The sequence below is a fragment of the Vespula pensylvanica genome, chromosome 5 (assembly GCF_014466175.1).
Source record: "Vespula pensylvanica isolate Volc-1 chromosome 5, ASM1446617v1, whole genome shotgun sequence".
NCBI lineage: Eukaryota > Metazoa > Arthropoda > Insecta > Hymenoptera > Vespidae > Vespula > Vespula pensylvanica.
Window position 1 is genome coordinate 5,242,892 of NC_057689.1, and position 24,658 is coordinate 5,267,549.

General features: G+C 31.7%; 2 protein-coding genes and 1 non-coding gene across 5 annotated transcripts; 2 read left to right on the forward strand and 1 right to left on the reverse strand.

The window, feature by feature from the left end:
• LOC122629629 lies at positions 1-21,900 on the forward strand. The gene is made up of 4 exons (XM_043813272.1): positions 1-442; positions 18,494-18,590; positions 19,999-20,184; positions 21,755-21,900. The coding sequence occupies exons 2-4, from the start codon at positions 18,506-18,508 to the stop codon at positions 21,898-21,900; spliced, it is 417 nt and encodes a 138-aa protein (XP_043669207.1). The 5' UTR covers positions 1-442; positions 18,494-18,505.
• Positions 19,631-19,752, forward strand: LOC122629733. Its single transcript, XR_006327338.1, has one exon. It is a non-coding gene; the product is annotated as a U5 spliceosomal RNA (small nuclear RNA).
• On the reverse strand, positions 20,946-24,605 carry LOC122629625 (surfeit locus protein 6 homolog). Of its 3 annotated transcripts, XR_006327311.1 has the most exons (6): positions 24,360-24,605; positions 24,206-24,253; positions 23,563-24,050; positions 23,256-23,479; positions 22,354-22,502; positions 20,946-21,952 (listed from the first exon to the last, which is right to left on the reverse strand). XR_006327311.1 is itself a non-coding variant. In XM_043813268.1 (5 exons), the coding sequence occupies exons 1-4, from the start codon at positions 24,475-24,477 to the stop codon at positions 23,258-23,260; spliced, it is 876 nt and encodes a 291-aa protein (XP_043669203.1). In that variant the 5' UTR covers positions 24,478-24,605; the 3' UTR covers positions 20,946-21,952; positions 23,256-23,257. The 3 variants fall into 3 exon arrangements, 2 of the variants coding, with proteins under 2 accessions (XP_043669203.1, XP_043669202.1); XM_043813268.1 differs by lacking the exon at positions 22,354-22,502; XM_043813267.1 differs by having other exon boundaries at positions 20,946-22,502.
• Positions 24,606-24,658: the final 53 nt, after the last annotated feature.

Below are 24,658 nucleotides of genomic sequence, written 5' to 3' on the forward strand. Positions count from 1 at the left end.
TGTGTACGTATGTATATGTGTGTGTATATGTATAAACATAAATAAAGAAACAAAGAAAACTATAATAATAACCAAAAAAAAAGAAGAAAAGAAAAAATGAAAGAGGAAAATAAAGGGATGATCGATATCAAGCGTTAATGTAAGTACTAGCCGAGTTTTTCGTGAGTGAAAGAGTTGGGGACATTAAACCTAGCAGATGTTCACCTTTAAATGAAAATGGATCGGCATTAGTTACTCGTGACGTTAAATGCGAATCAGGATTAATTTCCGTGCGGTTCGGTGTTAACGACGAACGAAGAGGAGGGAAGAAGATCGAATGGAGATCGAACTAAAAATGATCACGGTGTCTATTTTCTTGCTGCTCGTCAACTTCTATCAACTTCTCGAGGTCTCGCTGTAACGAGTGGATTTCGGTCATCGGCTTCATTAATAAACTATCTGGGTACGTTGATGATGAATTTTCACCAAGTGCTGTGGAACGAACGATATTTTTATTTTCTATTAAATCGTTACTTGATAGAAGAAGATAAAGCTGTTTGAAAAATATAATGAAAAGTTAAAACGTGAATTAGAGTGATTTTTGAGATATATCTGTATCTCATGGATCGAAAACCAATGCTTTTTTCGAGCATCCATAATTTCACGCACACGTGGGCACAATCTCGATGATAGACATTTTTTTTTGTTGGACGGCACATATCGGCTTTCGATACTCGATTTCATCTGCGAGTTACCTCACCAAATAGCCCAGACAGAAAGTACATTTCGTTTTGTTCCTTCCAATCTTACCCTTCGACGATCGACCGAAACCCTCTGGCCGTTATAACGACGAATAACTTACGCTCCCATTTCAATTCTCTTTTTCTTTTTTCCTTTTCTTTTTCCACCTTCTCTTATATTCCTTCTTTTCATTTTAAATGTACCAAACGGTTATCGCCGATAAAACGTCCCCAACGATCTTCCAACGAGCTCGATAAATTTATTAGAAGTCTATTAAACAAAAACGACGATGCGTATAAATATAATCTTCTTTTGTATGAGAACAAGAAACAAAATAAGAAAAAATGTAATAAAATAAAATATATAAAAGAAAAACAGAAAAAGAAAATGGAAAAGATGGAATAAAAATCGATGTTGTTTGTCGCGAACCATCAAGCTCCCATAAGTTCTCATATTTGATCGGAATTATAGGAAAGAGTAAGCGGGTATTCACTCTCTCAGGTAGAATTCTATCTGGAATTGATAATGGCGAGGTCAACGGGTTAACGAGACGGAAAACTTGAATCTCTCAAGAATTCAGTGCTTTTGCCTCTGGGTATCGTTCCTGTTGGGAGAAATATGGTATAAAGGGAGAGAGAGAGAGAGATAAAAACACTCGTGAGCTCACATTCCGAACGATGATCCTTCTCTACGAATTGCATTCGTGTCCTGACTTTCTTTAACAGTTTTTTTTTTATTTTATTTTTTGCGAGAGATAAAGAAAAAGAGGAAAAAAAGTTGAAAATATAATCTTTCACGTTGAACCTTAGAAATGTTAATCTCTCGAGAGATTTAAAAAGATATATCATTGGAACGGGTTAATTGACAAAAAAATTATTTTTCGAGAAATCATTCTTAAAAATTACTATCTCACGTATCAATGCTGCACGATAAAGTATAATAACGTAATCGTAAAAATTGCTTTCTATTCGGTGCAAAAAAATTGCCCTCGTTTTTTATCCATGTGTGACGAGCCGACCTTATCATTCGACGATGAACCGAAATCCGAGTAATCTCGTTCGTGTGACCTTCTTAAATCTCTTACTACGACTACTTCATATATGATTCTCGTATTCGTTATAACAGACAAATATATCTTTACAAGATAAATGTCAAAGAGAAAATGACAAAAAAGTTAAATAACTTTTTTTTCGTAACAGATAAATTAGATTATCTTGAATGTCGAGAAAACAATTATCATAAATTATTTCGTAATAGATGCGTTAATAAATATATATAGATGAATTATAAATCAAATGATTGATAATCATGAAAATTAAGCATTTGTAATGTAATTCATTTTTATCGCAAATATTTTAATTAACGCCGGTGTTATGCAAAGAGAATGACGACGACTACTGCGACGACTACGACGACTACGATGACGACGTTAAAATATCGTTCCATTATCGCGCAATAGCCGAGAAAATACGAGAGTTTAATCGCAGCAGCACAGCACTCTTTTTAAGCTTACTTTTTCCTTTATTCATTTCCCAAGAAAGTTCTGCCTTTATTTATGATAATTTGTCCGTCCCGCTTATTTGTTTGGTGTGAACAAAATTTTATTTCAAAAATAATCAAAATATTTTATATTAAAGTTTATATTATTATTTATATAATCTTATTAATTTATCAAAATAATATAAATAGAGTAAAGTGAAACTACTTGATATGAAACTCTCTCTCTCTCTCTCTCTCTCTCTCTATCTCTCTCAGTTTCTTTGTAATTTTATAAATACTCGCACGTATATCAATGTCAAGTGAATCAACCGTACCAATTAGTTCGTATAAAAGCTAGCGGAGTGTGATTATTTCGAGTTAACAAAGTGTCAATATTTCATCAATGAAAGAGTCGATAACAGAGTTTTTACCAGCTAACAAAAATTTATATTTATTTTCTTTCTTATTTTTCTTTTTCTTTCTATTTTTCTTGTTTGTTTTCTTTTTTCATCATTCTTTTCGAAAAGAAACAAGGAGAAAGGAAAAGAAAAGAAAGAAAGATCATATCTGCTTTCTACTATCCGCTTACACGTCAAAAGAACAAAAGGAAATAGTAAGAAATTTTGGAAGGGTTGTCAACATGATCTCTCTAAAGAAAAGATACGAAGAAACCGTTTACGGTTATTTTTGTGCTGTCCTACCTTCTATTCTTTTCCGGTACAACGAAGACAAGATATTACTTTCGAAAGGCTATCATCCTTCGTAGAGATCACAAAAGAATGAAATATCAGCTCTAAGACATTTATATACAACCGTCATGAGTACTCATATAGTGTGGATAAAGTATTTCAATCAAGGTTTATAGTTGTTTCCTGATGCGTTGAGATATAATAGATAAAACGTGAGGTCGACAGCTTTTGGCGTAACAAAAGCTTGCCGAGTGAAAGAGCACATAAATCACAAAGGTTTCGAAAAAAAAAATAACAGAAAAAGAAGAGGCACAGAAAGGGAGGAAAAGACAGAAAGAGAGAGAAAATACGTGGATTAGTCTGTTTGGTATCTTCGGCTTTTTCGATTAGTTCATTCACAGGGAAGATCCAAAGGTTTTTTCAAACTCACCCTATCTTATTTTCTTTTCCCTTCGATTAATCACCAAAGTCCCCTTTTTTAACATTTTTCTTATCTTACTCGAAAGAGAAAAAGGACAAAAATAAAAAAAGGTTCGATGGAATATCTATGAAGTTATATAGTGAGTATTACAAATGCTTGAAGGAATATCGAAGGAAGATTGGATCTTTGTACGCAAAGAAAAACTTCTAAAGCTGAGATTAATCAAATTCGAACGAGATTTTGTAATGGAGGATTGAGAAGGATCAAATAAGTTTGTCCATTTTCTTTTCAGTAGTTCGAATATGATGAATGAGAAATTACCGAGATACTCCCTCGAATCTTCTCGATGATCGAAAGAAAAATGTCTCTGTTTGACATTGATACGTGCGAATTAAAAGATTTTATAACTCAAATCGTGACGTTATTATACATATAGAATCGAGAAACAATCTAGAAGATAAGTTACGTCTATGTTAGGATCAATCTTTGTAGCTTTTTAAAACGCGACGGGATAGAGCTTTACGACTTTCTATTCCTCGAGACGCTTACGAGCTTTCTTCTTTTCTAGAAAATATATAGCGAACTATATTTTCTGATCTACCAAAGAGTATTTACGAGGATATTTTACGGAAAACTCTACATCAAGCTTTTAAATGGATAAAACGAAAGGAAACTACGAGTGAAAGTACACAATGGAAGTATCACAATAAAGAAGATAGGTCAACGAAGAATTTATTAAACAAAAATACACATACGGAGTTTATTAAACACAACAGAAATTACAAAATCACAAATAATTTTATTGTAATAATTTTTATCAATACCTACATGAAGAGATAATAATTGTCACGTGTAAGAAGTTTCAAATACTATTCTTATTTTATCAGCCTTCTCTAACATTATATCATGAAATAACCTCTTAACGAAGTATTCGCGTTACAAGGAAAGTCTTGTTATACCACCTGTTACACATCATGTAAATATCTCTATATTTTCGACGAATATATACGATATTTACGAGTTCTCATGTATCATCATGTATAAAGGATACACGATCTAGTAAAAAACAAAAACAAAAAAAAATATACTAAAAAAAAAAAGAAAGGAAATTAAAAAAAAGAAAGCAAAAAAAAACGAACAAGTAATAAAACTATAAAAAAAAACAACTTGGAGAGTCATAAAACTTAACAAATCCAATTTCCATTTAGGATCTTTAAAAAGTAATTTGAAATGTCGAATAAGATATCGTTAGTATACAGAAAAGAAAAAAAAGTCGAACGAGGATAATCGATGTGATCAAGATATGATAAAGGAAAGAAAAATTCTCAGAACGAAGTAATTCGCAGAACGAAGACGAGATTACGACGTCGAAGTTTCGATTGTAAAAGGAACGAGCTTGTCGAACTTTACGAATAGTAGAACGAATCTTGCGTGAAAAGCTTCGAAATGGCTTGCTATATGTAGTACATATACATACATACATACATACATACATATATATATATATATATTTTACCACTGACAGAAATCCATGGGAACTAGTCCAAGCTTCAAAAGTTGATCGTTCTTCGGCTTGTCGTCTAAATCTTTTTCTTTTTATTTTTTATTTTCTTTTCTTTTTTTCTTTATTTTTGTACAAAGAAGGGAAAGAGAGAAGAGAGGTAAAGGAAGAAACAAAGTTCTTCGAAAAGAAGAAGAAAAGAAAAAATTATGAATGCAAAAGAAAGAGAAGAGATAGATAATGGAATCATTCTGGCGTGTATGTATGATTTATCTCGATCTTCTTTCACCCTTCAAATCTTTTTCGCTCCTTGACGATTCCTTTCATTCCTTTTCTCTTTTTTGCCCTTGCACGTTTTCAATCGCTATCAACCCCGCAAGCATACAAGATTAAAAACCGGCAAAAATATTCTCCTTAGCGAGGAAGAGGAAGACGGAAATCGAGAAATTAAATCAAATTGACACCACGGAAGAAAGTGATTCGAGAAAATGTCGCGAATATATTTTCGATTATTAATAATATGTAATCATTTTATTTTCATTCGATATCGATTACAAAAGCCAAAGACATATTGCCTACTTTCACTTCATTTCTTTCTTCTTCGATTTTGTAATTGTACAATATTAATAATAAAGTAGAAATTCAATTTTTAAAAAATGAGAAAGAGAAAGAGAAAATAAAGAAAAAAAAATACAAGTAACTTTTACAAATACTTTCTATATCTATTGTATTACATATAATAATTATCGTTTAAATCAATCAACTCTAACATTTTTAATCAAATATATTGTTATATCGTAATACTTTGATACGATTGAATAGATTTAATGGAAGGTCTATTGTCCAAAGGATCGACAACAACTAACGATGAGAACAACTCGTATAGAGAAACTTCACTCTATGGTCAACTTCTACTAACGCTCTTTCCCTCTCTCTCTCTCTCTCTCTCTCTCTCTCTCTCTCTGGGATGGTCCAACGAATATCGACAACTTTCCTACAACAAACTTTAGAAAAAAAAATAAGACATAGATAATAAAAACAAACGACCGGCGTAAGCATAAATTCGTGTCGCAGGTGTGTGCTTAGAGAAAGAAAAGTAGATAAAAGGAGAGAGAAAAAGAGAGAACGAATTGATGAAAATATACGACCACTCAGTATGAACCATAAATTCGAATACGACGATGACGAAAAATCGCTAGCAAAATCTATTGTCGTGACAGTTCTCGAAAAGAAAATACACATAAACCAAAGATAAAATGGTTTTCGATTTTTTTTTCTTTCAGTGAGAAAAACGATAAAGGAGAAAAAAAGAAAAAAGAGAAAAAACCGAGAATATACAAGAAAACAGAAAAAAATCAAATCTTTTTTCTCTCACAAAACCACCCATCCTCCCGTCTACCAGCAATCAAGAGCGTTACCTTTTCTCCTACACAGTAAACGGTGGGATTAGTTTGCGTGAGCTTTACAAGAACGTCAGTCAATACTCGTACTTACTTCCTTTAACCGGTATTCCTCACGTTGGCTTCACGTTAACCCAAATCTTCAAAACAGATTGATTCCATACAAAGAAGAAGCTATCTCCTTTTCTTCTCTTCTCTTCTCGTTGTCACGGTCGATCGATCGACTCGAACACATTCTCCTTTCTTTCCCCTATTTCTATACGTAACCGAACGATTGATTTTATTTCTAATTCGTTGAAAATAAGAAGACGTTGGATGTCAAGTAATCTGATACTTGAAATCTCTCTACAGATAGTCGATACGACATCGAACAATTCCAAATGCTTTTATCGTTGAACCATAAAATGGAACGAATTGTCATTGTATCCCAATGTCTACGTAGTTGTCGTCCTCGTTGTCCTCGTCATATTCGTCATCTTCGTTGTCTTCGTCGTCGCAGTCGTGAAACTTCAGACTTAAATGAAAATTCCATCCCTCGATATCACGAACGTCCAGAAGCCAGTCCGGAATACATACTCGGTGACTTCGCACGTAGGTATAACGCTAGCTCGTTAATTGCAATTTTCATTGAAGCGAGCCAGCAAGCACGCGAGAAACGCTACAGAAGAAGGAAAGTAAATGGGAACGGAAAGTATTAATGAAAGTGGAACGAACGGCAAAAGATGAACCTATGATATTTAAAGGGAGGAAAAGAGTGACTCGTGATATTCTAAAGACGAACCTATACAAAATCTCTTTCTCTCTCTCTCTCTCTCTCTCTCTCTCTCTCTCTCTCGTTCTCTCAACGGATAATCTTCTTTCTAATTTTGATTCCTGCATTTATCGATCCTTTCAATATATTTTCTGTGTCAAGGTTCGCGTAGGAAATTTAAACGTTCGGTGAATAAACTTACATATTGTGTTTGCACACGATCGTTAAGGGTAGAAAATCGAGAAAAGAAAGAAAATAAAAATAAATGCAGCCATTAGCTCAACAGTACTTGCGTTGTTTACAATAATACATAATCGATTTGATAACGAAAGTAATATCGATTGTCCTGGTCTAACCACGTGGATGTTGCTGCGCACGAAGACCCACTTTTAAATGAGACCAAAACGATTTCAACGTGCCGAAAGAATAACTATCGAACGAATAATAATAATACTAAATTTATAAATAAAGAAGTAAATAAATAAAAAAGAAATAAAAAATAAGAAATGAAGGAGGCATTCAACGATGACGAAATCAACATGCGATCGAAATTAAATGTCACTCTAGGTTGGCTTTCCTGTTAATGAATCTTCTCGCATATTTTCTGTTTTCCTTTCTTTTCTTTTTTTTTCATGTATTTTTTCTTTCTTTCCACTGAAAGGTTTTCATAACTACGATGTCATAGAAAACGCGCACTTTTAGAGAATCAAATAACTCTTTTTCAACGTCTACCATTTTTATACGTTGAATATAATCATTACCATGCTTTCGTAAAAATTTTTTTACGAAAGAATCGAAATCATTTGTACGATAGAATTACTTGTAGGATAAAAAAAGGAAAAAAGAAAAAGGAAATAAAAATAAGAAAAAAATATGATACTACGATGATTTTACATCTGTTACGATGATAGTTCGAGTTTTGATCGGGCTCGACACAACGTCGAGCATTTTACGACACGCTCGGAATTTAATACCTCCAACATCCGCATTCTTCTTCCTCTTCCTCTTCCTCTTTCTCTTTCTCTATGTATATCTTCTTGCCGGATACTTCTTCGAGAAGCTTTATTTAGAATTTGTTCAATAAAAAAAATATTCTATTTTTCGATATATCAAAGACTATAATGATCTAACTGAAGTTCGTTTTTGCTACGAAATAATAATAAATAAAAACGATCGACTAATGTTTCCCTATTAAATTGTTTATTTCTCTCAAACGGAAACATGAAAAGTCTGATATACAGATGAACTTTTTCAGTGAGAAACGAAGTTGCAGTAGAAAACTATATCTAGGCTGCTAACGAGAATAAAGTGTGAAAGAGCCAGCATAAGAGATAGAGAGTGTGAGGGAGAGAAAAAGAAAGATAGTCTATGCCAAAACGAAATGCAAACTTACGCGTTCCCAAGAGAATGCTCTACTTTAAAACCATCTTTTTCAATTTCACCAAAATTTCCTTCATATCGATCGATTTAATAAGTAATTCGAAAAAATATGTTAACTTTTTAACCTGACTTTATATGGAATAAAAATGAGGATACTTGTTCTTTAAAAATATTATATTTTCCATTGACCCGAGTATACGAAGAAAAGAAGGAAATAAAGAAATAGGAAGGGAGATAGAGATAAAGATAAAAATAGAGAGATAGAGAGAAAAAGAGAGAAATGGCGATCACGAAAAGGATGTACCTACTTACTTTCGTGTATGTCGGACTCCATAAATTTACGTAAAAGCCAGGACAGTTTACTATGAAGTCAAACGAAAGTGCCGCTTAAATGTTTAGCTAGGCTTGCTGCTATTCTCGAGATTGTTTGGATAATATACCTAACGGGCTCGTTGGCCATCCACATACCAAACTGTCTAATAGCAAGGGCGTTTCAACTATGAGAAACAATAAACCGCAAGGAATAGGAACACGTTCGTAAAGTAGGTATTTTAAATTCAACCTGACATGCCACATACATGCATAGAATCGAGATATTTTCTTTCTTTTTCTAGTTAAAATCTACGGGAAATGTTTCGATCCGGTTAAATCCGAGAAAAATCGAAGGTAGAGAGAGATATATATAGGAAGAGAGAGAGAGAGAGAAATCACTACGAGAAGAGATTCGATATATTTGCGGAGATTGCAAACTCTTTGTATTCTCCTTCGAAGTTTTCATCCTCGATTTTCTGCGTTTTCCTTCTAACATGAATCTTTTACGAGAGAAATGAACTGAATCGTACAGTTGCGAACGTATAAACACAATTTCCGCGGTATTGCTTCGGAAAATAATGCTGAACCTATCGTTTCGATATTCTCTCTCTCTCTCTCTCTCTCTCTCTCTCTTTCTATATGTATGTATATGTGTATCGATCTCATTATATATTATAGATCTTGTTAAATCAAGTAATAATTTTAAAAATAGACGAATCTATCGATCTTTAAGCTACTGCACGTTATAACTTATGATTCAGTAACTGAGTTATGTATCTATCTCGAGCAAACTAGAATTATAGACAATACGTCAGTCCTATATATCTACTAATTTACGATCTAATGATTTCCAATGGCAGTCTTATCATGATTATTACAGATTCCAGATTAAATTAATGCATAAAGTATTTATCTATATAGATAGAATTATTTATGAGAAATTGCCTCTCCTAATTTGAACATGTAAATTGAACGCTCAAATAGAAGCCATTAATCGATCCTAAAAGAATGAAAAAGAGAAAAGGAAAAAGATGATAATGAAAAATATGATACATTGTATTATTTTTGAAAGGAATATTAGAGATTCACAAAGACGAAAAAATTATTTATTAAAAAAGATATCGAGAACGTCGAATAAACCTCTCCAATATTCTCTTCAAAGAAATGGAAAATCAACTGAAAATTATTGAAGTATAAATATCGTAAAAGAAACTCTTTCAAAATGGAGAACCTTCTTGAAAGATGGAAACAGACAAATCTAAAGTAGTTGCTATTTTCTCTAGCAAGGTGGAAATTGGAAACAATTTTTTATCCTACAGAGAACGTGGCTGGCTTTTTTTTCGTACCAGAGTGAGTGAGTGAGTGAGAGAAAGAAAGGGAAAGAAAGAGGGAAAGAAAAAGACAGAGATATTAAGAGGGGCGAAAATAAAAAAAACGAAAGACGAAACGAGCTCAAATATTCTCTGTGCAAAAGTGCAAAACTGCATTGCGTCACAGTGAGAAAACTAAAGTGAAGTAGGTACCTCACCACCACAAAATCTTTGTCTCTTTTCTTCTTGTGCATGTGTATATATATATATATATATATATATATATACACATACATACATGTATTACTCTAAAGAAGAGAGAGAGAGAGAGGAATGGCGACAATTTCTCTTTCATACAAGCACCTTATTTCATTCTCATTCAGTTCATCAACGTCTTCCATTGTCTCTAGTTTTCTCTCTCTTTCTCTCTCTCTATACCTCTCTCTTTCCCTCTCTATCTATCTCTATCTCTATCTTTCTCTTTCTCTTTCTCTTTCTCCTTCTTATCCACAAGCTTTCTCGATGACGACGTAATTTAACCCACATTAAACTTCGAATACGTATCTAAGAACGAGCTAGGAGAAACTCAAATGTATTTTGTAACGCGCACCACTGCCAAAGGATTTAATTATTTATTTATTATTCGAATAAACCATTAAGATTATCGTGTATGGAGTAATTTTAACGAACCACAATGGATATAGTCGAACAATCAATTCACTTGATTCGATTCGACTCGACTCGACTCGACTTGGTTTTGAGATTCGTATTTAGATATCTAACTTGACTCGACTAGATCATTTAAGATTGAGTACCTACTACTAAATTCGAGTTGTAGTTTATAAAAAGAATATTTAAAAATTATCGTACCGTGAAAAAGCAGGCTTTTATTTTATTTGGAACATAACAGCTCGATTTTTAGAATTCATATATTTTATCACGACAACACGAACCGACCAATAAGGAAAATATAAAGGAAAATATTTTTAAAAAATTTTGTGATTTCTGTTTTACGATATATCATAAAATACATAAATCCATGAATTTTATGGTACACCTTTTTATTTACAATTATTTTAATACAAAATGAAATACGATTGAAAAAGCTTTTATCGATTATATTTTATACATATAAATATATATATATATATGCGTGTATGTATGTATGTGTATATAAAAGTAATATGAATGATATTAAGGTACCCGTCTAATCTCTTAACAATAAAATTAAATTGTTAAATTGTATGACCCTTTTAGCGAGGACAAGTTGAACGTGTACGGAAAATTTGTTCGTAGAACCATGAATATTATATTTCTGGTATGATTCATGACATATATGTATATTCAAGCGTATTATTCATTACAATAGGATATGTATGTATATCTAACAGAATGTACTCTACAGATAATAATGAGATATTCGGAATATGTGCATTATAATAGTCATAGATCATAGTCAATGATGCTTTTTTCGTATTCATCTTTTGTATCGACAATGCAACCAAAGATATAGATAAAATTTATAACTATTATGTTAAAGCCCGTACTATACGGCTTTTCGAGAAAATATTTTGAAAACAAATTATATTATACGATGTGTTCGTAACGAGGTTTCGTTCAACGTTTTCGTATAATTCGTATATCAACAGATTTCGTTTACTTCCCACGTAGGATGAAGTTAAAAAAGCATAAAAACTATAACTCTGATTATCATTAAATAGACATTTATGCGGAATAAAATAGAGATCCGATCAAAATGGAACAGTTACGGAGTTGGATTGGATATCGGATATATTCGATGGCATATTGGACTCTTAAAACACCTTCCGATTATATTTACCACGATTTTATCTAAAGGATTTTATATATATGTATATATATATATTTTTACAGTATTAGCAACGATAAAAAACGATAAAAAAAAGATGGTATGTTTCTCTAATCGTAGCTATATTGTAAAAATTTATAATAGATAAAAGAAGGTATTAAAAATCTATGAAATATCGATTGAAAATGTAAGCGATAAATATTAGAACAAACTCACTTACCTCCCCTTTTATCCATGATGTTTTTTACCTCCCCTTTTATCTCTTGAAGGAAGATCACGGGGAGGATAAAAACTGTTAATCTTCGTCCTTTGAGAAATCTCGTGTTTGTGTTGATGGTCGATCGCCAATATTATTTCTCGGAAAAGATTCTTTACGTTGACCTCTATGATTTCTTAGAAAGGAACATCTGAACAATGATTAGGTAACCACAAAAAAAGATCATCTCAATTTTCTTCGAAGTATTTTCTACATCTGTTGAAACAATATCAGAAAATTATAATTAATATGAATAAATTAATATGTCAGGGAAACGAACTGTTATTAATGATCTTTGTTTGATAAATGTACACTGATGATAAAGACAAAAATATATAACGAAATATAAAACATTACAAAAAAACCTGCATATAAAATATTAATATCGATCGTTATATTTTACATGATAGCAACGTTAGGGCGTTAGATAAGATTCTAAGTTAAATGAGACGTGGTACATTATGACAAAATTTATGATCGAAATGTAAAACTAACTTCGTAGAAAGACTGCGTTGTTTACAGGTCGAGATAACGCGATAGACTGAATTGTTGCCAAGCGTTCAGATAGACTCACTATCCGAACGTGTTGTTGTTTATATGCTCGGCGGGAAACAAATCTATATGTAAATATGTGTTACGCGAGTTCTTGTACTTGATTACTAATTTTTAAATTACATTGAACGTATATAGTACAATATAAATATATATATATATATATATATATATATATATATATTTATGTATGTTAATTTATTTGATTAAGTATATATTTTGCATATAAAGAGAAATGAATTATTGAAATAAATTATTTAAATAAATTCTCGTAAATAATTGTCGTTGATAGATCGAAATACTAATTAATGTTATTAAATCGCGTAATATAAGTTAATGCAATTGCGACTGTATGTCGTTCGTTGTATATGTGTATACATATATAAAATTATTCAAAGCTTAATATCAATCATATTCTAAGAAAAAATTTCTCACTGAGATATGAAGGAACAATGACCTGATACGAAAAAAAATTTTATAATTTTTATCCTAACTAATAAGATTCGATAAAGCATACATAGATACGTATGTATATGAACGAACCCTTTTATATAAGTTCTGTCTCCCCAAGCTCTTTGATCGTTGCTTCGAGTATCGACTGACCTTTGCACGTCGGTACCACGATCCATTAACCAACGAGGCGTGGACATCCAATATCGAGCTCTTCGATACTTTCCGTAGAAAATTTGTAACCCATGAAAATTAGTGACCTCCCTGTAATAAGGTAAGCCGTGCAACCACTAGCCTTTTCCTGAGAAAATCTATTGCCATGAACAGATGTTATCAGAAACTCATATATATATAATATATATATATATATATATATATATATATATATGTACACAAATATATACATATAGAAACGTATGAGTGTGAGTATGCACTAGTTTACTGTATCAAGTGAATTCGCGAACGAGCAATCTTTCTTCACTTCGAAAGTGTATCATTCTTCTTCCTTCAAGTTAATTATTTTTACGAACAAAAAAGAAAATAGAAAGAGTGAGAGTGAAAGAGAAAGAGAATTTCTTTGATCGAAAAAAAGGGATTGAACGAGCCAAGAAGGAGGTATATTTTTAACGAAATGCCTGAGTATAAAATATAGCAGGAGCTCTTAAAGAAGGAGCCTCTCAGCAAGTAATGTCTCATCTCACTTGCTCGAGGCAGTTTCCACTGCCTCTCTTCCTCTCGTTTCTCTCACCCTTACTTTATTCCACACCATCTTACAGCGTATCCTAAATTAACGCCAAAGGATTCCTAGCCGAATGGAAGGTACAATAGTCGTTTTTTTTTTAAGTATCTATATCCTTTTGAACAGGCGTTCTTCTTTATCTCTTGAAGAAAAAAAAAAATATCGCAAGGTGTTACAAGGAAAATTAAAATTTTTATATAATTAAAAAGTTTATTTATAAATATTTGAAAAGGTGGAAATCGATTATGGGAGGAAAATAAATGGGAGTAACATGATAAGATATCATCGTTATGCAAAAAAAGGAAAAAAGGGAAGAGAAAGAAAGAAAGAAAGAAAGAAAGAAAGAAAGAAAGAAAGAAAGAAAGAAAGAGATAAAAAGCTTTTTAAAGCACTATGAAGGTGTGAGAAGACGTGACGAGCTTTAACGGTTACTCTTTAAAGATTCAACGTCGGGAACAACGTCAACGTGGAAAAAGCTAACAATAAGTACTACGTGCGAATACGTACGTGTTCTGGATCAGTATGGACGAAAGCTCTATCTCGCAGGATATTTTATAGTAACGAAAGAATAAAATCGTAATATTTGACTTTACTTTCGTTTACCTTTCCCATAATTTCTGTGAAATAGCAAGTTAGCGTGGAGGCGAAACAATGACTTGAAAAAACATGAATGTTTCATTTTTATCTCTAAATTGTTCTCTCTCTCTCTCTCTCTCTTTCCCTCTCTCCCTCTCTTTCTCTCTCTCTCTCTCTCTCTTTCCCTCTCTCTCTCTCTCTCTCTCTCTCTGTTTTTATTTTTCTCTCAATTTATTTTATTTTTGTCCATGAAAATAAAAAGAGGTTAACACATCAAAAATTCATCATGTCGCATAATTAATAGCCAAATTTCCACATACATAGCTTGCATTCTATGCACACGAAAAGCATCATTTACGTGAGAACAGTTAAACGTGACGGCTGTCGAGATTACATGCCACGGAATTCGCCTACCAATTTCTGAGACTAACCACGCTTCTGTGTGACATTGCAGTCCGAACTTGAGAGACTAAACGGCATCGTCGATCTTAAAGCCAGTTGTAGGATGCTACGGAAAGCAAGATAGAGAAAGATCTATATATATAGAGAGAAAGAGAAGAGAGAGAGAGAGAGAAAGAGAGCGTAAAATCTACAAAGAAACTGAAAGCTAAATAGATTTATCGAACAATTGATTGCGAAGAAAGGAACTTTTTCGAAATGATCGAAAATCGATCGGAGAGAAGATTATTGAGGATCATCATATAAAAAACGCAAATATTATTTTGCAATATTAATAAATAATGATTAAGGTTTTATGTATCATCATTGATAATCTATCGAAATTCTAATAAAAGCGAATAATTAACTTTAGTATCGTGCTCGTACGTGCGCCTTTATATGTCAATTCTTTTTTTTTTACGATCAAGAACGAGAAATAAAAATTCAATAACATATTAACAATATTGTTAGTTCTCCTCATAGATATTATTTCGATATCGATTTCAAATAGCGTTTTAATTTACAATTCACTAAAGAATTCTATATATTGTATACGCAACTTAATTAAATAACATTAATTAATATTCTTTTGTCGTTAGAACCGAAAGAGTCTATCTACCTGCTAATTAAAATAAATACACATGTATGTAAAAAAAAAAAAAAGGAAAAGAGAAAAAAAGAGCTCAATATTCGTTTGAAACTTTGGATGACGGAAAATAGAAAGAAGGAATAAGTTTGAAAACTGCATCATTTTAATACATCATTTCGATGCATCGTAATATCTAAAACATAGTCGAACATCGATGACTGTATACCAGCATCGTGTTTCCGGTTGACTATTTAACGAGGGTAAACGTCGACCTAGCTGCTACGACCGTCATAGTGATTTGCAAGGGTGAAAACCGCATAACTGGGACGAGCTACAAGAGATATCTTCTCTCTCTTTCCTATTCTATATTTTGCTTAGTTCGTTCATTCTATTGAGCCATGTGTCTTTTATTATTCATTCTTGGTCAACTGTCCTCTTTTCTTTTCGTTTTTTTCCTTTTTCCTGTTTTCTTTTTTTTTGTATTCCTTCTTTCTCTTTCCTTTTCTTTGTTCTTCTTTTACTACATACAAATTTAATACTTAATCCCCTACACATTCTAGAGTTTCGAATTTACGAAACGAGAATTATTTAAAGTTTACAAATGGATTCCGAAATAGCAGGACGAAAAACGAGGAAACCGAATACATAGTGTATCTCTTCTTTCTCTTTTTTTTTTGTTTTTTATGTCTTCTTGATCTCACTAACTTCAATTATCACAGGGAAGTAAAAAGAAAAAAAACGAAGTCATATCAAACGTTTAGATGAAACATCCCATTGAAAACAATTTTCTCTGAAGCAAACGTTGAAAGTCGATACCTATCGGATATTGGCTTCTCCATCTCTCCCTTCATAATTAAAAGCATTCTATCAATCTTTTGTTCCTATCGATATTTCGTACTTCGTACGATAATATTTCGATATTGGAAGTACCTTTCTTTTTCATTTACTTATGGTCTGACATGATGAAATAAGATATATATATATATATATATATATCTTATTTAAAAAAAGAACATTTAATTGTGAATTAACGGAAAAAGAAAATTTATATTTGTAACTGTTCGAAGATAAGATAGAAATATCTATTGTATTAGAGACATCGTAGCTCTAATATCGAATCTAATTTTGCGAATATCACTTGATGAGAAAGGCTCGTCGTGGTCTTTAGACTTCGATAACGATAGACGTGACAGATTTGAAGCGTATGTGTGCTCGTATATACATATATACATATATACATATGTATGTATATATATCTGGATTAGGAAGGTGATAGAAGGTGCTCGTTAAACGTGGTCGGAATATTCTCCTATTCATTGATCCCTGATCGTTGTTACCTCGTCATCGAAGAACGATAATGATGTATGTAGACGTAGGCATTTTTATTACTTACGAGCATATTACGAACCAATTATTATAAAAATAATCTCAGTTATTTGATATATTAAAAGACATATTTTGTTTAATCTGCTATTCTTAACATTTTTCATTTACATAAAGGAATTATTTTTCTCACTAATAACATTTATCATTATAACGAAAGATAATTTTTATATAATTCAAATCCAAATATGCAAATATTTCGAAACGAAAAATATATAATTGTTAGATCACATTTACGATCATAGACTTATACGTACATATACATACATATCTCTGTGTAAAACGATTTCGTATAAGACTACGAAAAAGTTATAATTTATATCTTAAAGCATGATAAAAAAGAAAAAAAAGAAAAAGAATTTATATGAAACTTAATCACTTTTAATACCACGGTCGATATGATGCCATAATATGTGTCTTAGAAAATAGAGAAATATATATAATGATATTGTATAATACAGAATGTATCGTTCGTGTTATACTGTACTCTATAGGTATAAACATATTGTATGCAAACAGACTCATATAATATACAAGCAAATCTTGTGACAGGTACAGCGATGAATCTAACTGCGATTGCTAATTTATTATGGAGACATAAAGTGCAGTATTAACAGTAACAGTAGCACTCAAATGACAACGGTAGCCGCGAAGGACGATAATGGTCCGAACGTGTACAGTATTGCTAAACGAAAGAGAAAGAGAGAAACAGAGAGATAGAGAGAGCATGGAAAGCAAACGTCAATGTTTAAAGGGGATCGTCATCGAACTCACCAAGAGACCGCGATTAAATTGTATCTGCAGAGACACGTTGATATCTAAAAGCAACAAAAAAAGAGAGAGAGAAAAAGAAAGAAATAGAAAAAAAAGAAGAATAGCCCGCATGTCAGTGGTTGGAGTAGCGGATCGATACGACATCGTTATCCGTTTCCTTTTGAATCCCATGATCCCTTATACGAGGAGCTTTTTGATACGTCAAAGTCGAGATTTCCTTTATGGTTTCTAACGTAAGAACTATGAGTGCTGTTCTTGTAACGCAATGATCAAACGGATCTCAACAGAAAGATCTCTATCTTTATTTTTATCTCTCTCTTTCTCTCTCTGTTTTACTTTCTTCCTTTTTTCTCTTTCTCATTCTCTTTCTCCGTCTCCTGATATCAAAACGAAGTTATGTTATTACTTTATTACTTTGTTACGTCATTAATTTTTAAAGTAGATACGAGTAACTAAGTTATACGACAAATTCGCACGAGGCCCTTTTTAAAGAAAATATGATAAAGTCGCCCTTCCATTTACCTCGTGTTCTCTCAACTATAATTTTTTTTTTTTTTCTTTTCAACGCACGTTTATGCGTTTATGCGCACTTATGTAGGCCAATTTATAGGTAGAAAGCCGTATATACGTATACATGTAAGTATATAAAAAAAAAGAGAACTACATAATACTAAAGAAAATGGTGCATTAAAATGAGAGAAGCTCGATATACATAAATACCTTACTATGTACTACTAAACTTTACGAGCGACTACATTCAACGATTTTTCTTTTCCCTTATATAATACAGCTTTATGAGATTTAGTTTGTTAGGAATGCTTTATTCTGTTTTTTTCTCTTCTTTTTTTTTATTTGTTAAAATTCGTTTATAAAAAACTTTGTACGTATGTTCTCATTTACCTATCCATTTACGTATTTATATAAAAGAATGCATTTCTATTGCAGGTCAATTAAAAAATGTCAGCCGACGTGAAAGCTGGTCAACCTACAGTGCCAACTATTTCTCAATCTAAAAGGCCTACCGTTTTAGTCTATCCTACAGGTAAAATTGATTTTATATAAAACAAATTAGTATTTATTTCCACGAGCTAGAAATATTTGTACGAGAAACAGAAAAAGTAAAAAATGAAAATATTAATATGCCGTTGATCCGAGGTGACGATTTGAAATTTCTTATATTTCGAGGGTTAATTAAAAGTTTTTCATTTTCGATCGAATTATTACGAATGTTCTCACTTTATAATGTACTTATATAGATAAGTATATGTGTGTATATCTTCGTAAAATATTATTCGTACGCTACATCTCCCGTTGAAAACGTTTATTTGAGATGCTCGCCGGGGATCGTCGTATTTCATGAAAAGCTGGCCTCGTTAACACGTACTGCCTGTTAGGCTTCAGATATTTCAGTGGTTGAATTTGAGAAGCTAATTAACCAAGGCTTGTTTCTCATGATTTGCAATCTACGTTACATTCACATTTGCAAATTGAAGTTGTAATGCACATTCGGAAGTACTCCGATTATATGCACTACTTCGTTGCTCTATATTCCGTGGCCCTGCTACAGCTTTACATCACCCTTCACCCCTACACGCCAACAACGCCGTCAACCTTTACTACAATTTTGTCGGAGCGAAAATAAAAAAAAAAAAAAATAAATCAAAAAAGAATATCACGTGTACATCTGTCCTAATCAAATTTTCTTTCGTCCGAACAAATCTAAATTTGTAATTTTTTATATAATTTCATCGAATATATATTTCTTTGATAAAAGGAAGAGAAAAATGTTATAATAATGCGATATTAAAAAAAATTTTTTCTTTTACACAAAAATGGGCTTGCTTTACCGATTATGGTGAAAAAAGAAAAAAAAAAAAAAAAGAGACGAAAGTAACTAACCCGCGCTTTCTACTAGGAACAGAGCTATCCCACCATTACCTCTGCTTCAATACCAACCATTGGACTCTCGCGCACCACGTCATCCGAACGTTTGCTTGCAATACCAACCACTAGGTGGATTTTATTCTCGCTAGCAAAAAGAACTCTCTTCATGTATAATACCCGTTTCGGTAGCGGTGAACTTCACTCTGGTTTCCCTTCAATTCACGCATAAATCTTTCGCCTTTTACTAAAGATTTCCGTGGAGGGGAACAATTGATGAGTCTATAGACTAATTTTTTGTAGACCTGACGAAAGTCAGGTCAATAAGCGTATACCAAACACAAAAACTTTTTTATTTTCAGATATTTTTTTAAAACAAGAGAACATTTTTTGGCAGTGTCGTTTTTCTGAAATTTGTTCCATTCCAAATTTTTATTTATCACTATAGGTATATTCTGTTGTTTCCTAAAAATCTATACAGCTCCCTCTCTTTCTCCTATTGTTCCGACATTTTTAAAATACGTAACAAATTTTGTTTTTCAAATATAATACGATATTACTTTTTACAGTAACCCCAGAGAGCATTATTATTCCCATTGTATCTTGCATACTTGGGTTTCCATTACTGGCTTTAATGGTAATCTGCTGCTTAAGAAGAAGAGCTAAATTGGCAAGAGAACGTGCGAGAAGAAGAAATTGTGATTTGGATCATGGCGCCCTTAGTTTAGTGCGTTTTAGTCCGGTTCATCGTTTAGGTGAGTCTCAGTCCTCCGTCATCTTCTCTCTTCCTTCTTCCTTTTAACTACACTACTACTCTAACTATATAAACTCACTCTGCTATAAAAGCAGGGGATGAATATTTAATTACAATGGATTAAACTTCTTCTACTACACAAAATTAATCACTGTGATTTCCTCCTCCTCTCTCTCGGTTGTATTTCGTATAGTGATGCGCGGGACAAAATAGCTGGGCAATATTGTGTGTTGTCTTTTTCGGTAGGGGCAAGAAATTCGTTTAAATCTTCAAGAAAAGAAAAACTCAGTCTTGGTTCTTGCTATATATATATAACAGATAATACTACTGCATCTATGCCAGGATAGTGTTAAGAGAAAGTGTATAAATAAAAATAATATTTTTCTTTTACTTCTTTCATATGCGTGTAGAAATATTTAAAGCAAAAAAGTTTTATTAATTACGTAACTTTACTCCGGTGTTTGACTTAATGAAACATACTTTCTGTTATTTCGCATCCTGTCAAGTACAGCATCCGAAGAGGATTTAGGTAAATTCTCTTAAGCGATTTTACCTCTATAACGTTTGAATGAAAATTCTAGCGAGTTCTATTCGGATATACATATATTACGCGTAGGAAAGCGCTCGTTTCTCCTTTACGATGCTATATTTCTAACGTGCGATTGCGAGTGCCTTTGTTATGCTGCTACATGGTTACGTTTGGAATTTAATTTAAATTTTGTGGGGGGATGGGAGGGAAATAATGAATATGATTACGCGGTCTCTTGTTTTTTCTTTCTTTCTTTTCCTTTTCTTAGCCATTTTTAAACATGGCGCATGATGAATAACGATAAAATACGCTTTTACACTGATCACACACTTTATCACACGCTTGACATATGAAAATAAAAGGATGAAAAACGAAAAGTTACTGGATGATTTTAAAAATTAATTTTTTTTTTTTAGCATATAGACTTTCAAAAGCTAGGCTGTATGAAGAATTGGCTTAAAGTTTTAGAAAAATTGTTTTAAAATCACCTAGAAACTTATGACCCCATCTTACACACATACATATATATGTGTGTGTGTGTGTGTGTGTGTATATATTGGAAAAAAATATTTTAGAACAAATGTATAATATTTTAGAATATGTTAGAATAAATGTATAATACAAAATAATAACGACGATAATACTTCCATTCGCAAACTTCCATCCAGCAAAGATGAAGCAATTTTCTTAAGTATTTTCTTGCGTTCGAATTTTATTTTTTTTTTTAAATAGTGCAAATACTAAGATCGTAGAAATTTGCAAAAGTAGTATAAAGAATTGTTATGCATGCGTATATTACCAATTAAAAGAAACAGAGAGAGAGAATCTATTAAAAAATGATCAAAGAAAATGCAATGATTCAAAAGATTTTTAAAAATCCATTTTTATAATATATAATTAATGGCGGACCAAGATGGAATACGACGTGAGGTTTTAATCTTGCATTTATTAATATTAATTCATAGTAATTATTTAAAGTACCTATAGATCATGTGTCTTAACTTACACTCCGAAATTGATGATAATTTCTTGTTTTCTTTAGCTGGCGTTGATCGCCCAACGAGAACCGTATCCTTGAAAAGTGATCGTGGATCAAGAACATTTCCATCGTTAGAACTGGATACCGTTGTCGAGGAACGATCTGATCCTGAGCAAAGTACTGCATTGGAATTGAGTAGTCCTGACTAGCATACAATATTGGCACCGCCGAGGTTATATTTTATTTTACAATATCTTGACTCTGTAAATTTAAGAATAATAAAGTACATATAAATAAGAAATTTTTTGTCACGCCTTTTACGTAATACAATGTAAATATTGATCGTCGTATTTTTTATCGAAAAAATAATACTGAATGTAAAAATAAAAATCTTCACGCGAAGAAATTGCTCAATGACGCCATATCAATATCCTATAGAACGAGAAAGCGAGTCCAGCGATTGGTTCATGCTTACAGCCAATAAGAGATACGCCATATTTAAAAGTAAGAATTACCGCGAACAATGGTTATTTTCGAAAGGATGAAATTTTTCAAACTTATTGCATTTCTTCATGTCAATTGAATGTTAATATTAAATTTATAGTTTTATTTAATATGTAATTAATATTTATTGATAATATATATTTTTTTTTACAGATCACCTAGATCTCCTAAATCTTTAGCGGTGCCAATAGATCATAGTCCTCTATGGACAGCTTTGACTCAAGCTAATACCGTATCTACTACGTTTGGAGATACCTAGCAGGAAATTGAAGGCGAGGGTAGTTACATCGAAGCTCTCGTCCTTGATCTGCCAATTATATATTAAAATAAATTTATATTCGTGATGGAATATCTTTCTCAAATATCAGAGTAAAGAAATTTGAACGTAATACTTTTTCATGTTTGAAAGTGTAATTTAAATCATAGAGTAGTAAGGATAATTAAAAAGATAAAAAGAAATAAACTCTAAGATCAATAAATAAGCTTTACATATGAGAAAAAAGAAATATATAAAAAATTAAATTTTATACTGAAACAATCATCGAATACGATGTATCAGCATTATACACGTTAGCAGCTACAATGATAATTAATTTAATAAGTAGAGATATTTACTGGATATGCTAATCTACATATAACTGCTAATATAACACAAAAAAGAGAGATAAAATTATATTAAGAATCTTATGAGTAAAGTCTGTATAAATGATATTTCTTTTGCATTCTTTTTTATAATTTTCTAATACGATTCACTTTAATTATCGCATGCATTTTGAATGAAAAGCATAAGAAAATATGAATATTGAATTTTCATCTTTGTAAACATTTACATATAAATAGATGTTGTCAACTCATAAAAATTATGTCATCACTGCAAAATCATTGGTACATAATATTAAATATTAGTATATTGATAGTAAATGTTTAAAAGAAAATATTTATATAAGGACACTTTTTACAAACTATTTTCATTTCTTTCATTTTCTTAATAAATGCATATATGCACCATGATTTCACTTTTCATATTTAAATGTTGATAATATGCAAACGTTTATATTACATTTAAAATCCTGGTATCACTCTTCCTTTTTTTGCAGCTTTTTTAAGTTTATTCGTTTTTTTCTCCCTTTTTCTTTTTGTAATATTTTCTTGTCTTTTCTCTTGTCTTTCTTGTTTAGACTTCTGTACAGACTCTATTCTAGATTCCCATTTTTTGGAACTCCTCTTCCTTTTTAGTTCTTGTCGTTTTATTGTGCGTTTTAATAAATCTGGATCGTCCTTAACCTAACATTTTTATGTATTTACATATTACTTATTTTAATGTTAAATAAATGTATTTAATAAAAAATTTAACAAGTATTATTAACCTTTTCCCCGCTGGCCTTTGCAAGAGCTGATTTCCAAGCTTCTTTTTCTTTGATCTCTTCTACTTTATCTTTTTCTCCAGACTGTTCTAATTCCTTTAACTTTTCATTCTTCTGTTGCAATTGTTGAAGAATTTTCTTTGGATCTTTTTCACTTTTCAAAGATTTTTTCTTTGTTCCAATTTCAGAAAAATCAAATTTACTAAAGACCATTTTACCTTCAGAGTTAAATATTGGTTTAGGCTTAGGAATTTTTTGCATCTCATTATCTTCAAAATTAAAGTTGTCCAAATCAGTTACTTGCTGTTCCGTTCTTACTGACTTCTTCTGTATTAAACGTTCTTCTTTTCTTGTTTTTTTTTTAATTTTATTCTTTAATGTTTTCTTTAGAAGCTTTTGTTTATACCCTAATTTTTTCACGTTTTTTAATTCTTCTAATTTGGCATGTAATTCTTCGAAAGTTTGTGCCCTTTTTGTTGTTGCACCTGGAACTATTAATATCCTACTATTATATATACATTATTATACACAATATTATATACTATTATATGTTATTTATATGTAAAGGAGTTGAATATATACGAAGTTGTAACAAAAATACAAATATATCTTAAATATAATAAAAATTTGTATAAAAGATAAAAACCCCTTCTTATAACATCATCCTTCTCTTCTTCATCTTCATCCTGGTTGACTGTAATAAGAGAAAATATTATAATACAAACGCTATTTTTCATATAAAACATTTTTGTATACACTCCATATACTTTTAGGTTAAGCAATCTAAAAGACATTCTTACCTAACTCGAACATAGGCAAAGGCATTTTCGAATATATATTCGAAATAAATTTGTTTTCTTCTTGAAGTATATGCTTTGCTAATTTCGCATTAAAAGTTTTTACCATTTTTAATTGCATATTCTATAAACTCGCGTGTAAATCGTCAAAACCTGAATAATCTAACGGAGACGTAATACAGTACTACAGATACGTTCGAGGTTATCACATGTGAGGAAAACGTACACAGCGCCGCCATTCGTACGTTCGTAGAATTATGCAGGAAAAAATATCTTGAAAATTTTTCAAATTTATTTTATTG